Source organism: Musa acuminata, chromosome BXJ2-4 (genome assembly GCF_036884655.1).
Source record: "Musa acuminata AAA Group cultivar baxijiao chromosome BXJ2-4, Cavendish_Baxijiao_AAA, whole genome shotgun sequence".
In the NCBI taxonomy this organism is placed as follows: Eukaryota; Viridiplantae; Streptophyta; class Magnoliopsida; order Zingiberales; family Musaceae; genus Musa; species Musa acuminata.
Window position 1 is genome coordinate 3,634,834 of NC_088341.1, and position 15,535 is coordinate 3,650,368.

The 15,535-nt window shown below is 40.2% G+C and overlaps 3 protein-coding genes across 5 annotated transcripts; 1 reads left to right on the forward strand and 2 right to left on the reverse strand.

Moving 5' to 3' along the window:
* Positions 1-1,427: 1,427 nt before the first annotated feature.
* LOC103980613 (heterodimeric geranylgeranyl pyrophosphate synthase large subunit 1, chloroplastic-like) lies at positions 1,428-2,544 on the reverse strand. The gene has a single exon (XM_009397058.3). It carries the CDS (start codon positions 2,436-2,438, stop codon positions 1,428-1,430), a length of 1,011 nt encoding a protein of 336 aa, XP_009395333.2. The 5' UTR covers positions 2,439-2,544.
* Positions 2,545-2,816: 272 nt separating this feature from the next.
* Positions 2,817-7,533, forward strand: LOC135609541 (AUGMIN subunit 1-like). The gene is made up of 6 exons (XM_065102911.1): positions 2,817-3,322; positions 3,432-3,566; positions 3,767-3,890; positions 6,186-6,323; positions 6,402-6,515; positions 7,210-7,533. The coding sequence occupies exons 1-5, from the start codon at positions 2,901-2,903 to the stop codon at positions 6,510-6,512; spliced, it is 930 nt and encodes a 309-aa protein (XP_064958983.1). The 5' UTR covers positions 2,817-2,900; the 3' UTR covers positions 6,513-6,515; positions 7,210-7,533.
* A 460-nt stretch (positions 7,534-7,993) lies between these two features.
* Positions 7,994-14,984, reverse strand: LOC135609539 (uncharacterized). 3 transcript variants are annotated; one of them, XM_065102908.1, is made up of 12 exons: positions 14,770-14,981; positions 14,240-14,297; positions 14,042-14,152; positions 13,589-13,726; positions 11,222-11,291; positions 11,072-11,127; positions 10,511-10,636; positions 9,342-9,481; positions 9,187-9,259; positions 9,022-9,096; positions 8,502-8,946; positions 7,994-8,395 (listed from the first exon to the last, which is right to left on the reverse strand). In XM_065102908.1, the coding sequence occupies exons 1-11, from the start codon at positions 14,910-14,912 to the stop codon at positions 8,671-8,673; spliced, it is 1,266 nt and encodes a 421-aa protein (XP_064958980.1). In that variant the 5' UTR covers positions 14,913-14,981; the 3' UTR covers positions 7,994-8,395; positions 8,502-8,670. The 3 variants fall into 3 exon arrangements, with proteins under 3 accessions (XP_064958980.1, XP_064958978.1, XP_064958981.1); XM_065102906.1 differs by having other exon boundaries at positions 7,994-8,414; XM_065102909.1 differs by lacking the exon at positions 7,994-8,395 and having other exon boundaries at positions 8,557-8,946; positions 10,499-10,636; positions 14,770-14,984.
* Between the last annotated feature and the right edge of the window lie 551 nt (positions 14,985-15,535).

Genomic DNA, 15,535 nt, shown 5'->3' on the forward strand with positions numbered 1-15,535 from the left:
TATCAACCTTTATTGTTGGAAGGGGCACCATTGACCTTAAAACCACCACGAGCGACTAAGTAGTAGCCAATTCTTCCCTTGCACAATAAAAAAACAAATGACAAAAAGGGTGTAAGTCAGAGTAATATAGACACGTTGACATTCTTTAATGAACACTATTATGTAACGTCATTAGTTTGACGTCATTTGAGAATGTAATATCCTCCACCATTAGAGGTAGGACACTATCAGCAAGTGAAGGGGAAGATGGAGTCCCACCTCGAAGGCGTCATAAGACAGGCAGAAAGACCCAAGCGTGGGGTCGAAAGGGTACTAACTAATGTACTCGAGGCATGTGAGTCAGGAAAACTCGATCCATGCTAAGATTAATCCATCACGATTAAGGCATAATACGAAATGTGCCTGAGGTGTGTGAGTCAATCGTGCCAAGTGAAATGTGTCATAACGGAGACACAAGATGAAATATATTCGAGGCATGTGAGTCGAGAAAACCTGACTCGTGCCAAGATTAATTCACCACGATTTAGACATATGATGAAATGCGCCCGAAGTGTGTTAGTCGAGAAAATCCGACCGCCACTAAGATTAATCCGCCATGGTAGAGATGTAGAGCGAAAAGTGCCCGAGACGTGTGAGTCGTGAAAAGCCACCTTAGAGCCACTTCAAATACTTGCACCTTCGGGTTTGGACCATATCAGATTGACTCAGACGTTAACAATGATTTTCCTCAATATTTTGGCATTAGAAGAAGAGTCAAAATGATAAGAAATACATTAATGACCAATCAATATCTAACACATAAGCACAATGTGAAAACTATAGTGGAAGGAGAGATATCCAAGTCACCCCCGCTCGTCTACTCACATGGACAAAAGTCTAAGGCGGGTCGTTTGAGGGTGTCTCTCCCCTACCGCTCATGTGGACAAAACGCTAAGAAGGAAATGTTGAAGTAGTTACGGGTTATCCCTTTTAAGGTATAAAAGGTAATCCTGACACCATGCCAAGAGGGCTCTCTTCCTGAAACAATTGATACCTACTAAACCATCGATGACTAATTTAAACATTAAAGGATCGGATCGAGAAACTTCTCCCGATATCAATCTGAATATAGGTAGCGCCTCGGGAGCTTGACACCCCACCTTGAAGCTAATTTGGATACTCATATACCTTCGGATTTAGATCACCTCAGGTTTACTCATACATCGACCGTAGCATCAATATCTTAATTCATTGATACTCTTCTAAAGTCGCGAAAGAACCAAATCAGAGACGATATATGTTTCAATCTTCGGATTATTGAATCAGAAGAAATTTTTTGAGAAATGTAGTCGGATCAAATAAAACATCTTTAGATCAGATTTAATTGCTGTCCTGCAAATAAAGAGACATGAAGAAGGACGTGATTACCTAAAAGTGGAGTGTCGACTTCAGTTCTGGCGATCGGCGATGTAGCGAGCGAGATGGCGCAGGGGCGCCGCCTTGACGCGGTCGAACCCATGCAGCTCTGCTTCCGCTTTCACCACCAGGGTTTGTGCCAGCTCCTGCGCCTTCTCGACGCCCATCAGCTTCGGGTACGTCGTCTTGCCGCTCGCCACGTCCTTCCCGGCCGTTTTCCCCAACTCCTCCGTCGTTTTCGTCACGTCCAGTATGTCGTCCACCACCTGGAATAGCTGGCCGACGCAGCGCGCGTACCGCCTTACGCTCTCGACCTCGGCGTCCCCGCCGCCGCCCACGATCACCCCACACGCCGCGGCCGCCTCCAGCAGCCTCGCCGTCTTGTGCAGGTGGATGTACTCCAGCACGCCGACGCCCACTGCCTTGCCCTCGCTGTCGATGTCCACAAACTGGCCCGCCACCAGCCCCTCCGACCCAATCGCCGACCCGTACTCCGCGACGGCCCGGAGAACCCGATCCGCCGGCACGCTGGCCGTGGCGGCGGCCACGTGCTCGAAGGCCAGGGCGATGAGGGCGTCGCCGGTGATCACGGCGGTGCCCTCGCCGAAGACACGGTGGTTGGACGGCTGGCCCCGGCGGAGGTCGTCGTTGTCCATGCAGGGGAGGTCGTCGTGGATGAGGGACACGGCGTGCAGCATCTCGACGGCGCAGGCGACGGGCATGGCGGTGGCCTCATCACCTCCGACGAGCTCACAGGAGGCGAGGGCGAGGATAGGGCAGATGCGCTTGCCGGCGCTCAGGAGGGAGTAGCGCATCGACTCGTGGAGTCGCTCAGGGTAGCGGAGGGGCACAGCACGGTCCAGGGCCGCGTCCACCCGCCGGGCCTTGTCGGCCATGTACGCCTTCAGGTCGAACCGGTCCACCGCCGCTTCGGCCTGTCGTATCGGACCATCGTGCAGCCGGGTGGAGGCGGATCGCAAGACCGCAGGGACGCGGCCGCTCCCCGGAGCACGGGCGAGGAGACGCGCCGTCACGTATGCCATGAGACGGCGGCGGTGTCCCGAAGCGTTCTTCCTTGGGAGAGACTTGGATCCATTTCATTTTAAGTTGGGCGTTCGCCTCCCTGTGGATGGCAGGTTGATTATTAGAGGATTAGCTTAAAATGAAAAGAATAAAGCACTTATACTGATAATTAAAATAAAGAAAAACTTTTATAGGAAAAAGAAAAATGATGAAGAATATGCATCTTCTTTATGGGACGCTGCAGATCTGAACTCTCATGTGTTTTCTACGGAGAAACATTAGCTCGCTCTATTTAATCCGAACCAAATCATGTGTTACTCGAACCGGCCAGTTTCCGGTTCATTTGCCGACCCCGGTCTAAAGCATCGCCTACTTGAACCCAACCGGCAGAACCGCTTGTCGAGTGTCTCTTTCTTCTCTCTCTCCCCCCTTTCCATCTCTTTCTAGGGTTTCGACACCAGGCGACGGGTCACCGGCTTCCAATGGAGACGATGGGCGACCTCGCTGCCGCCCTGGACGCGTCTCCGACCTCCGATTCGGCAGCGAAGAGCGGCGCTGGTGCGGCCACCGACGCGTCGCGGATCGCGGATGTGAAGGCGTGGTTGGCTTCCCAGTTCGAGGCGGCGGGGAGGGACGTGCCGGCTTTCGAGTACACTCCTCGCAGCGTTGCCCACCTGCATTCCCTCGCCTCCCTCTCTCAGGCCCGATCCCGTGCCGCCTCCATCGTCGCCGCCGACCTCCGCCTCAAGGCCTCCGAGTACCGTGCCGAGGCCGCTCGGATCCGCGAGGTCCTGGAGCGCGTTGGCCTCGCGCGGGAGCAGCTCTCCCCTGGCGCAATTGGGTCCGCTCAGGTCGTCGCTGGCGTCGCCAATCTACTAAACATCCGGGACACGGAGATGAGTAGGTAGGCTTAGGGTTAGGGTTGGGTTTCATATTGCAATGTGATCTTTTCTTGTAATGGTTATGCTCTTGTGGATGCATTTTCTGTTGACATAATATGGAATTGGGTGCAGTTTTGTTGTGGCCATGGGAGATCTGTCTTTGAGGAAGGCAGATGTGGAGGAGAAGAGGGCGAAGGTGCAGAAGGAGTCCAAGGTTCTTCTTGAGTACACTAGAAAAGCCATTGCGAAGCTCAACGATCTTAAGAAGTAAGAATGCTTATTTGTTTCAAGATTCTCAAGTTTTAGTAAATCACGACTTTCTATTTGAGTTCTATAAGAGTCAAATTGGTCCTTAGTCAGTTTGTCAACTCCTTTATAAACATAAAGTTTTTTAGTCACTTTTTTTTTTACAGTTGAGTGATATCTTATGGATTCAGGAATAAGTTTTATCCTCCTCAATTTTTCAGAACACTTGCTAAGTTCGAAAATGAAGTAGGACTGCATGAGGCTCAGATGCTGCAGTGGCAGACAAATCTGGCAATCTTGGATTCGAAAGAGCGCCAGTATATGCTTCAGCTCAATAATTTCAAGGTACTTGTCGATATTTATTTCTCTCAAGATGTCACATGTTGGTTTGTCGAGTTCAAAAAAGTCACAGTGACATATTGGTGTATCAGATCAGATTGAAAGCTTATCTCCTAATGGGTTGAACAGAAAACACATTGGTACACATTGCAATCAAGTTGTTTCCTTCATGTTAGTTTTAGATATTGTCTATGCAGGTTCTGGCATAGAGCCATAAACTAGCCAAAATAGAAAACTCTTATGCTGTTATATTGTCTTATTTTCTTGAGTTTGCTGCATTTACTGGTAGTCTCTTGCTGGCAAAATAATATCTAGTATATACTCATGTTTGCCCAAACATGCTGGAGCATTGTCTTTGAGCTTATAATTTGGCCTGAACAAAGTAAATTAGTAAGATTTTTTTGGTTTTTAGTGCTTGATCATTCTAAAAGTTTCACTCAGTGTCGGCAATTGGTCTCAAACAAGTGCCACAAAGCTTTGCGGTTGGAACCAAACCTATGAATCTGGAATGTCAACTGGTTATGTACTGTTTGTTCTTGCTCAATAAGTATGCTGAAGATAACTGCTTTGCACACTTCATCAAACATCCAATCATTCTTCCACCCCCTTGATTTGGTCAAAGTATCTTCCTGAAACCAATCGAAGCTGTGATGTCAAAATGTCTCCCAATTCATTGCTTAAAAAAAATCTATACGATCATTACCTAATTATTATGTCAAACTTGTTGATGTTTGAATATGTTTGACAAAGTAGGTGCTGAAATTATTACTCTCTTCTGAAATTATTTTAGTTAGTATCTCTCATGAAAATTTTAGGGATTTGTATGGCATAGTACAAGATCTGGTCTTGCATACTCCACATACTCCAGTATCATCTCTTGTGTCACTCGAAATTTGGGAAACTAAGTCTTTTAAGGACAGTGAAAATATATCAAGAACCATCTCACATGCATTCCTTGAGTGTAGTTCTTGAGCTCCCATGAGGATCAACCGATAGTTATAGTATGTATGGTGGTAGCTAGAGAGGAGCATAATCATGGTGCATGATGCTCACTTTTTACCATACATATCGATAAACAATATGGATGCCATACTTTCATAAACATAGTAATATGCAATATTCACCAGAATACAAAATTTGACTGCACCAGTTGTATATTGGTAAATCTTTTGTCACACATTTGCATTATTTAGCTTGCCTCGGTCTGGTGCAGTTCATAATATGCCTATCAGCAATAGGCATTGGTAAAGTACACTAGTCATGTTCTTGTCTATGACTTTAGTATGTTCCTAGGACTCATTATCTGGATCTCCATTGTGCGACAAGAGTGTCCTGTGAGCTGCCTTTAGAAAAGGAGGGGACTTCATCCGACTGGTGGCTGACCTTTGTCTCTCAACAGGAAACTTATTGCATAGTGGGAATACGATCAAGTTTCGCAAGCACATTATTGGCGTTTGAGTATCTTGAAATGAACTAGTATAGAAGCACACTTTTCTTTGTTCTTTTCACTGCATCCTCATATCTTTTGATAGAAAGTGGCCATCGCTAGTTCACTATTAATAGTAGCTTAGGTAGATAACTGACTTCTTTTGTGTTTAGCTCTTGCTCTTGAAAACCTTGGGTAAATTTTGTGTTTCTATTCCATTTCTTAATTTTAGTTTGTATGTTTAAATTGGCTTTCATTATTGAAATAAGCATACTATTATTTTTTGATAAATACGGAATCAATCAGTATACGACAAGCCATAAGGTCTCAAAATGTTTATGGTTGGCTGTCTGGATGTTTACTTGGCACTAAGCTTTGTTAAAGGAAGTATTATACACAATACTTAGGTCTGTATTATGAAATTATTATTGGACTGCTGTTGATTTGAACAGTAATTTGAAATTTTATTAATGTGCCTGATTTAATATAAGAGGATATAGAGCTAACACATTTTGTCATCAAGTGGTTACATTCAAGATATCCTTTAAGAAATGCTCTAAGGTGGTAGAAGAAGTTATTAATTACTGAAAATGCAAGTTATGTATCAGAATGCTTAGTGGATGTATTTGGGTCCGTAGCTGTTAAAGATCATGGAGCTTGTGATTATGGTTGAGTTTCCAGTTTCTGATTTGATGATCTGTAATTTATTTCTGACTTGTTATGAATAGATGTATGGAACTACCGTGTGGAACTTTTTGTAAACACCTTTTAATTTATTCAACTTTTTTGGTGGGAATTTATTTGAATGATGCTGACTTTTTATACTTATTTTTGGATGAAATTTGTTCTTGAAAATTAGGTTGTGTTGTGAGCAGGCAATACTAAATCGTGTCGGATATACGTCGGATATCAACCATGGTGTGTTGATGGAAATGGCCGAGCATAAGAAGGACTTGGAGAAGAAAACCAAACCCATCTTGGATACCTTGAGGAGCTACCAAGACTTGCCGCCTGTATGTAACATTGTTTCAATATATACTTTTTTTTGTTGTTGCTAACAGAATTCAAGACACCTTCTGTAACTTGTTCAGGATAAAACTCTTGCTGCATTAGCTATTGAGGACAAAAAAAGGCAATATGCAGCTGCGGAGAAGTATCTAGAAGAAGTTCTACATTCTGCTCTAAACACGCCAGAGATATGACACGTACGTCAAGTGTTTCTTTAAGATGAAGTATATAAATTTTATAATGGTGCCATGTAAATCAAGCTGAGTATGGTCTATTGGAGATGTCAAATATGATCTTATAAAAAATAAATAAAATTATAGCACAGTTTTATGCCTGTCCAAGGTTCATGGATTAATGCAGGATGGATAGGTTTGTTCTGCTGTGTGTATATGAGCCTTTGTGTAGATAAATGATGCTCGGTATTAGTTAAATGACTTTTTTTTTTCTTTCTCTTTTATTGTCTGCTCTGGATCAGCAGAAAGATGTGCATCAAAATATAATACTTGAGTCTTAGGGATCAAACAGAACAGTTATGAAAAAAAAAAGAACATGTCACCATGCTGTCAATAATTGTAAGAGTTGATTTATGTGAAAAAATCAGGGAAGATTGCAATGATAATAATTGTAAGAGATAGAGATCGTTAGTATAATAGAAACTAGATATAACATGGTCACGGCTACACTAATTAGATTGATAAGGATGCTTCTATTTTTGCTTCATAATTTTCCAATATCTTTCCAGTTTTGCAATTAAAAAGGAGCATTTGCTCCCTATTTTAGCAAAACAGTTATCTAGATAATACTTTTATTGGCTTTATTGGCGTGGCCATGTGGTTGTTTGTCGAAAACTGATATCTACCGTGACTAACTTGGAACAAGGTTTTATGACAGGTTGGTAGATGGAACCTTGAAGCTTCGAGCATTGGAATTCTAGCACTCTGAAGCATCTGGCTGCAGAGGTGAGGTGACGGTAAATGATGGCCTGCAGAGATTACCTCAATTGCATGAGCATGAGGGATCAGCAAATTGAATGTTCTTTTATTAATTTTATTTTTGACACCATGTGCTGGCAAGTGGGAACTACCACCACTTGTTGTTGTTGTTGTTGTATATAATAATTTCTCGCTGTTGGCATGTCATTGGCAATTTGGCGTATGTATTGAGTGATGTTTGCTGTTCTTCTGATTGTGTTAATGGTTTATGCACCCTTCAGTCTGTCTATGAAAACCATGTGGGTGCAACGAACATTTTCAAGCACATGGAGGAGGTTCATTGGTTCTGTATTCACCGTGGTGGCTTTATAAACCTCTGCTTTGTCAATAACTCATCCAAGAATGGTTATCTTCGTTCGAGGGGAATGAATATGGGGATCAGACAGTGGATCTGTGTTCTCTGATTCTGCCATCAACTCTTGGAAATTAGAGCTACATCTTTCTTATGAAGCTACAGGCACATAAATCTGTCATGTGCCTAACCCAACCCATCATAGTGCAAGTCATAAGCTTGTGAGTGAGACAACCAACATCGTCTGGCTTAACGATGTATTATATCCTTCAAGCCCAGTGTACATGACACGACCAACCACAGTTTTGCTCAGTTCATGAACTGGTTTGTTTCTTCACAGGCATGAAGACAGACAAAATTGTGAGCCAAAAAAGACATTACAGCAGCAACATGTGTGATAAATAATCCTTTACTCGTGATCTGACATCTCTAACTATTTAAGAAAAAGCAAAAAAGATGGCAGAATGATCATTGCTAAAGCTTGCAATACATACAGGCCGAAGACAGGACAGCAACAGGGAGAGCTACGATAGACGATTGGTTAGATTTAAAAGCCGATCATCTGCCAGTGGATGCATTTTCTGAATGGAATGCTTGCAGATTACTGTTACTACGAATTTGTTACAAAATGGTAAATTCTCTTGATGAGATTGTAAAGGAAGTTACTCTCATGTTAGTGAAACTAGTCTCTTTAACTTTCCCTGAGCCAGACTTACACATCCGGGAGCGATCAGAAGTCCGTAGCTTCACCTTCTGCCATCTGCTTATCTTTGACCCTTCAATATGCCCAATTCTGCCATCAGAAGATCAACCTGTTATGACAATACCTAATTAATATAAGGCTAAATATTTGATGGCAGGAGATTAATTAATATAAATGTAGGTGCTGATGTGCATACCTGAAAAGCAAAGGCAATGGAACTGTTAGGGTACCACATAAATTGACTCAACATGGCACGAAAAGGAATTTCAAGAAAATTGTATAGTAACTGTAACTGAATACATTTCCCCCCGCATCGCATCGTACAGTTGATGGAACCTCGGTAAATAAATTACCCCAACTCAAATTCAATTTGTCTGTCTATATTTGCTCTTTGATATCCTTGAGCAGAACATGAACATCAAAAGCACAGATGATAGTAGAAAAAGCCTGAAATAATTCCGCAGATCTTTCATACCGAGGTCAAGTCCATCGATCTTGTTTTCTTTGTTACTTTCTAAGCTCCCATCTATGACCTTACCACCCATGGAGTCCCATTTTCTTAAGCCATAAGTTGTAGCAAGCCGGGAAGGACCCAGCCTAAAAAGCGTGAGGAATGCTTCACTCCATTTGTTGACAGCTTTCTGCAATCCAAATAAAACTTCTTCAATACTAAAAATCATAAAAGTAGGTAGTTAGGCATTGCTTAAATTACATACATTGAACTCAAGTTTATCTACTGGATTGAACATTTTGAAGCAGTCCTTCGAAGATGCTTCTGAATCACCATATATCTGCAAACAGAAAATGTGTAGAAAATCCTTCATTTTGGTGATTAGCAAGCAAATAATGGTAGTAAGGAAAAATTAGTGTGATCAACTAACCTCAAAAGTGAAAGCCATTGGCACTTTAACAACATCATACATATAATCAGTTGTTGTCCCATGAGCAAGATACCTGAAAAGCATGTTTATTCCATGTTCATAGAGTATTGTTGTTCAAAATCTAGAGGAAATAGTTGCTTTCAAGTAATACAAACCCTACTAAGCCTCCGCCTGACCCAACTAAGCATTTCTCTTCAAAGTGAAGACGGTTTACATCCCATAGTAAAAACTCCATTAAATTTGACATGTGCCCATCTGGCGTAGTATTCTTGTGATCATATGGCATGAATAGAGCCTGTAAACCACTAAATGAGTATAGAAAAATACAAATCCAATCCCTCTTGAGCTAAAGACTGTTAGCTGTTATTTTTCAAAAGCTTAGCAACCTAAAAAATTTGTGATTGATAACATCTGTAACTTCAGAAGCCAATTCTATAACAGAGTGTCCAGACATGTCCATCAGGATACTTCAAAACAATCACAACACTTGTCTTGGAGTTACATGTCAGTTATTGCCACATGTTGGCTGATTTCCCATTTGCAGATGTCTCGGATACTTGCTGTAAATATAAAAAAATTTAAGTAAAAGAACAGGTGCTTCAAGGATATTTGGGGATACTAGTTGAATATTAATGTAGAGCTTTATCATCATTGTTTGCCTTCTAACGATGGACAAATGGACTGGAATATTGTCAATAGATAATTATTACAGACAGTTACTTCTCTCATTGTTTATTAGCATAACCTTTTCGGTTCACAACAGTGTTCTGAGAAATATCTTCTCTCATTATTACTTACCATTAAATGAAATTCTCAATGGTGCAATATCTGATTTCCTAAACAAATGCAAAAGCTTTAAAGTGTCATATAAACAAATTAACCATAAACATATTAGTCATATCCATGTTACATTATATCCTATTTCCTTAATTTTTTTGGAAGTCTTTCTTCTCAGATTCAACAAACTTCACATCTATATTCTTTTATTTTTTCACTAATTTGTGCAAATGTCTGCTCCTCATGGCTTCTGCCAAATAAAATTAGCCTTAATATTCAATTTGTAATCGGATAAAATTTCCCGTGGATGAATAGCATCTTCTATTTAGGAAGGAAAGATCATATAGTCAGATGCTTAGCTACAAAAGAAAAGTATTCAGAATCCTTATCAGAATGCAGGCAGCTTTAGCTTCATTGTACAGGAAAATTAACATTCTCACTTCTTAGTAAACTGAAGTCTTTTACTGACTACAAAACCAAGTAGAAAATTTAAGGTTGCAAGTCCAAGGACTAAAAGAGGAAGTTAAAGAAGAACCGCATAGTCTACCTCCATTCCTGAGTGCACATTCACCCAAATATGAGGTTCAAAGGACTTGGCAAGCTGCCGCATTATTTGAGCCTCAGGCTCACTGAAAGGGGCTGTTCCAGGGTTTTCTTCATATGGATCATAGTCCTGTCAAATTTAGGAAAAGTAAAGAAGTGCATCAACATTTACCCAATCATCATAATATCACCAATTTACTGAAGAATTGGATAATAATGCATGCATGTATGGCTACACACACACACAAAAAAAACACTATCTTGCCACAATGTGTTAACATCTGTCAGAAGTTCAAATCTATAGTATCTTAGCAATAATAAAATAACTGGTATTAACTTGAGCTTCAAATGTATCATGCAGTTCAGAAAAAAAAGGCTATTAATTTTTTTTTAAATGATGATACATTGTCCTACTAAGTTGGTAAAAGGAGTAAATTGCACTGGACTGGTTATATAAGTTGCATAGGTGGTTGACAACGTAAAAAGATGAGGGATGCAAATTTGTGCAAGTATCAGAAATTTGGATCAATTTCTCAGAAAAGAGAAGTATACTAAAGAACTTAACCTTCTCCTTCTTTCCCCAATCCACACCCCAATTTCTGTTAAGATCAACTCCTCTTCCTGCAGATGAAAAGAACTTAGAGAAAACCATTGATGAATACAATAAATGATGAATACAATAATTTGTACACTTAACTGTCTGCAAAATACATACCATTTCTCCTTTCACAAAGGTCTCCTGCTTCAACAAGTTTGCGTCCATTCAAATTTTCCATTGGCACCACCTATCAAATGCAAGATATATTACTATAATCACATCTAGTTTGTCGGGAGCCTTTTTCTATTTTGTGCTTCACTAATTATGAAGAGCTACATAATACAGTGAATTTTAAAAAACGAACTTGGCAAGCATATCATTTGTTGGAAACATCAAAGTTGTTAGATTTTATTAAAAGCACATACCCAGTGCACGAGACTCCCAGCAATGAGGGGTTTGGAGAAGGCTAATGTACCCAGATGTCAGATTTTATTGCTTAATCAAATTTACATAATCATATTAGAAAGTTGTTTCATCTGTGTTTGATGCCATAGTTAGATGAGCTGGAGAACCAAGTCCTAATTAATAGCGGAGGAGCGTTGCCCGGTGAAATGAATTGTAGCCCGAGTTAGATTAGCTAAAAGTGTTCTTAAAAGAAGAAAAAACAATAATGCAAAGGTCTCCAACAGAGAGATGCCTATCAAACTTGCTGCACGAAAAATTTGTATCCATCAATTGAAAGGAACTGAAGCACTGGAAAAGATCACTACCAGTGAGCACCAACAAATAGCTGCTCACTCCTATTAGAGAAATACCAAATATCCAAATTTTCTTGAACATGACAAATTATTAAACAAATAATATGGAAGGAGTTTGACTTTTATATAAGCTATTGTGTGAAAGGAGCCTGACTTTTGTATAAGTTATCAGGGGGGTCGCATTGACGATCTCTGGGGGCTATCATGGTTATTCCTGCTGAGGCCTCAAATGGCTGTTGCCAGGCACAATGCCTGCTGCTAACCTGGGTGACAAGGCTGAAAACCCTATCCTCGAGGGACAGGGAAACATTGTCAGTTGTCTGATGGCAGGACAGTGCATCAGCATGTCAAGGCAGGATGGGCATGCCATTATCTCATGTCAAGTTTCTCCTCAAATGACTACAATTATCTTCTTCATACAAGTCATCGAGCAATCTCAAACCAATGACAAAAGAAATCCTTGCTCGAATATAAATAAGAATGTTTAAGCCATTTCTTTAATTTTAAGTAGCTTTTCTTAGTCCATTTTAGGGGGGGGGGGGGGGGGGGGGGCGGCGGGGTGTTGGTACTTTTAAAAATAAAGGTGTCAAATAGTAGACAACATAGACTTGTTACAAGGTGTTCTTTCTCCTCTCTAGTATGTTATAAGGTGCCAATACCCATCGAGAACAAAAAAGAAAAAAAAAATCCATCCTGAGGACTACTACAAGTAATTTATACCTAAATCAAAACAAGTAATACTGTATATTATTTGTGTTTCTCCTCTCTTATTTTTCTGTCCAGTTTTCCTTCTAAGTAGATCCTGAGTAAGAAGTCAAGAAGTTGGAAATGTATAATAATAGAAGACATTCAGCTGACTACCAGGATTCTGTTTAAACTCCTACCTATTAGATTAGTATTTCTGGGAAGATGATCCATTCAAAAGTTTCCATCAATTTCTTGTTTTAAATAGTTGTGATTGAACCTAAATATAACATAAGAGTCCTTAAACAAGTAGAGTATTGATAGGTGGTAACACTATTAATAGAATCTTTATCAAGCTATAGGACCTCTACCACAAGTGACTCTGTTTTCTAGTTGACATGTCACTTCTTTCCTCTGCTATCATCCCTCCTTATCATCAATCCCAATTCTCCTCTTCCAAATTCCATGGAACCCTATAAGCTGTTGTTTGATAGTTGAAACTAAGCTGGATCTAATGTAAAGCTGCTTGGTTGTAATCTCTATAATTAACTACTATCTAGGATAACAAGTATAAAATTTGACAAACTTAGTTACAGGCCTATACTTTTTTTTTCCTCCATTAGTATTTTGACTTCAAGCTTGACAATGTAAACACACAATCAATTAAGTTAACTTCAGATAAGTAAGCTTCTTGGTCATAACAGATAACTATTGAACAACAATTAAGTAAGCTATCTTGTGATAAACGGTTGAGTATGTAATAAATACTGACTTTGATTTGATAAAGGACTAATCCATAAATGAACATCTTTAATGACCAACAAGTAAGATTGCTTTGTCACACCATGAATTTGGAACATTCATAGAGGTCAGTCAAGGTATCACTTTCTGGACCAGAAAACATATTCAGGTCAACAAATTATAGTATCCAGAATGCTAGCATGCATCTATCAACGTATAACCCTGAAAAAAAATTGCTTCTGCCTCGATAAGTATATACAAACAGGCCAATTAAGATGATGTTACATTTATATAAAATTATATATCCATTCCTAACTATCCTAATATAAAACAAATCTGAAGTGCCTGCTGTATGGTTTACCTTTATCACAATGTTATCCAGCTCTTTAGTAATGGACACCGGGCCCATGCTCAGTATGTTATGCTCTTCAGCCAAAACAGAAAGTAGTTGCAATGCTACTTCAGAGGTTATAAGCTCTCTCCCGTGCTGTCCAAAGCTCTGGAATACAAGGAATGTTCTGTCACAGATATGAGCCATTAAAATCTGAGAGAATCCATCCATACTCAGATTAAGGCATTAGCAAAATAACAGTAATTCTTTTATTTATTAGGTTTTTCTTAATCAAAAGCAAATCATCATTTTCAACAAAATGATTCTCTTCACACTGTAAACTGATTTGAAATGCTGAATAAAATCTATCATTTTTTCTTATGATATCCAGTTTCCGTTACTCTCTCGATTAAAACAATGTGACAACAACATAATATGCCCAATATAAATACCTTCCAACATAAAGCAATTCATACTACTCACCATAAGTATACGGAACTTTGATTTTTCATTGTCATGCTTCGTTTTTCGATCATATGTAACCACTAATACCTCTGCAGCATAGCCTCTATTGCCCATTTTCACTGTCTCCATCTATTGTTATTTAGCCAAGATAACATCAAAGTCAAGAATCAACAAATATTTAAGCGTTCCTAAAGAACAATAAGCTGAACCACTTACAGACAAAGTGTCTGGATGCCGAAGTACCAGCGACTTGATTTCCTTCAGCAAAGCATCACTGACGAAAATCACAGGGCAAAATTTTTCACAAAGAAATAAAGAAAAAAAAATCTTTATCATTTTAATATAGTTTCCATAAATTAATTACAGGAAAAATGATTCAAGATCTGAAAGCAAGATGCCAGCATAAATCACACTTTCGAAACTTATTCTAATTAAACATAACAGAACCCCGTTCATCATATTTCCTCGTTACTTGAAAGAGAATCCCTCTAAAGTCGAGATAAGCGGTTGATTCAATCATTAACATCCATACTTGTTTCCCATTTCCAAGTATTCTTGATTCAGTTTTGCTTTAGCAGCATACTATTACGAAAACCTATCTGATCTTGGAGACACCTCCAATCTGACACCAAACATAAGCACAAGAAAAGGCAAACTGAACCCGAACAAAGATGAAGAACAATTTTCTAAATTACAACAAGAGACAAGCAATAACAAATCTGGAAAAACGTAATCAAATGTCGCACCTCGTATGATAGAGATCGAGAGGGATAGACGTCAAAGGAGCGTCCGACGAAGAATTGACCCCTCGAGGGTTCGTAATGAAGGGCACGAGGACGACGACGATGACGACCACGATGGAGGATCGGAGAGGAAGAAGAGCCCTCATCGTCTCTCTCTCTCTCTCTCTCTCCGTCTCGCTCTCCCCTCCCTCCTTTCTCTCTCCTTCCTTTTTGACCGAACAGAGGAATTGGCCACGGCGTAGCAAAAAAATAACAAATACTTTGCGGACCTCTACCTGCTCTGTGATTGGATTGGCGCCAGATAGCCCCGAAGGTGAGTTCAAGGTGGGGCCCCAACAACGCTTCCTTATGGGTGGGTCGGTGGGTGGGTTTATTTGATAAAGAACGGGTAGAGAACGTCTTTTGAAGAAACGAGATTTCGGATCCAAGACGTGCATTTTTCCCGAATTTGACCGAGATTATTATCGGGTCGGATTCAGCTTGGATCCAATAGAGCCCATAAGCAACCACATAATGCAAATAGGAAACCGATAACTATCGGATTCAGGTCAATCTCGGGTCGGCTTGTGGAATCCGGGAGTACTATTGGGCATGGGTTGATGATATGTATCCGATTAGGAAACTTACTTCAAAAATTAGGAACATTTTTATGCGCTTGTTTTATTTAAGTCAAAAATTGATTCCCCGATTTGGACATTAATTTTGAGTCAATCAAAGTTCTCTTCTATATTTGTATCGGCTTAATGTCAGCTGATGGCACGTTCCACTG

Excerpts from the sequence above, each read along its gene's own strand:
- LOC135609541 (XM_065102911.1), top strand. The coding sequence starts at position 2,901 with ATGGAGACGATGGGCGACCTCGCTGCCGCCCTGGACGCGTCTCCGACC. Across the intron at positions 3,567-3,766 it reads AAGCTCAACGATCTTAAGAA|AACACTTGCTAAGTTCGAAA; the intron begins GTAAGAATGCTT and ends TCAATTTTTCAG. Across the intron at positions 6,324-6,401 it reads GCTACCAAGACTTGCCGCCT|GATAAAACTCTTGCTGCATT; the intron begins GTATGTAACATT and ends TAACTTGTTCAG.
- LOC135609539 (XM_065102909.1), bottom strand. The coding sequence starts at position 14,912 with ATGAGGGCTCTTCTTCCTCTCCGATCCTCCATCGTGGTCGTCATCGTC. Across the intron at positions 11,128-11,221 it reads CCTTTGTGAAAGGAGAAATG|GAAGAGGAGTTGATCTTAAC; the intron begins GTATGTATTTTG and ends TTTCATCTGCAG. Across the intron at positions 9,260-9,341 it reads TCAGGCGGAGGCTTAGTAGG|GTATCTTGCTCATGGGACAA; the intron begins GTTTGTATTACT and ends CATGCTTTTCAG.
- LOC103980613 (XM_009397058.3), bottom strand. The coding sequence starts at position 2,438 with ATGGCATACGTGACGGCGCGTCTCCTCGCCCGTGCTCCGGGGAGCGGC.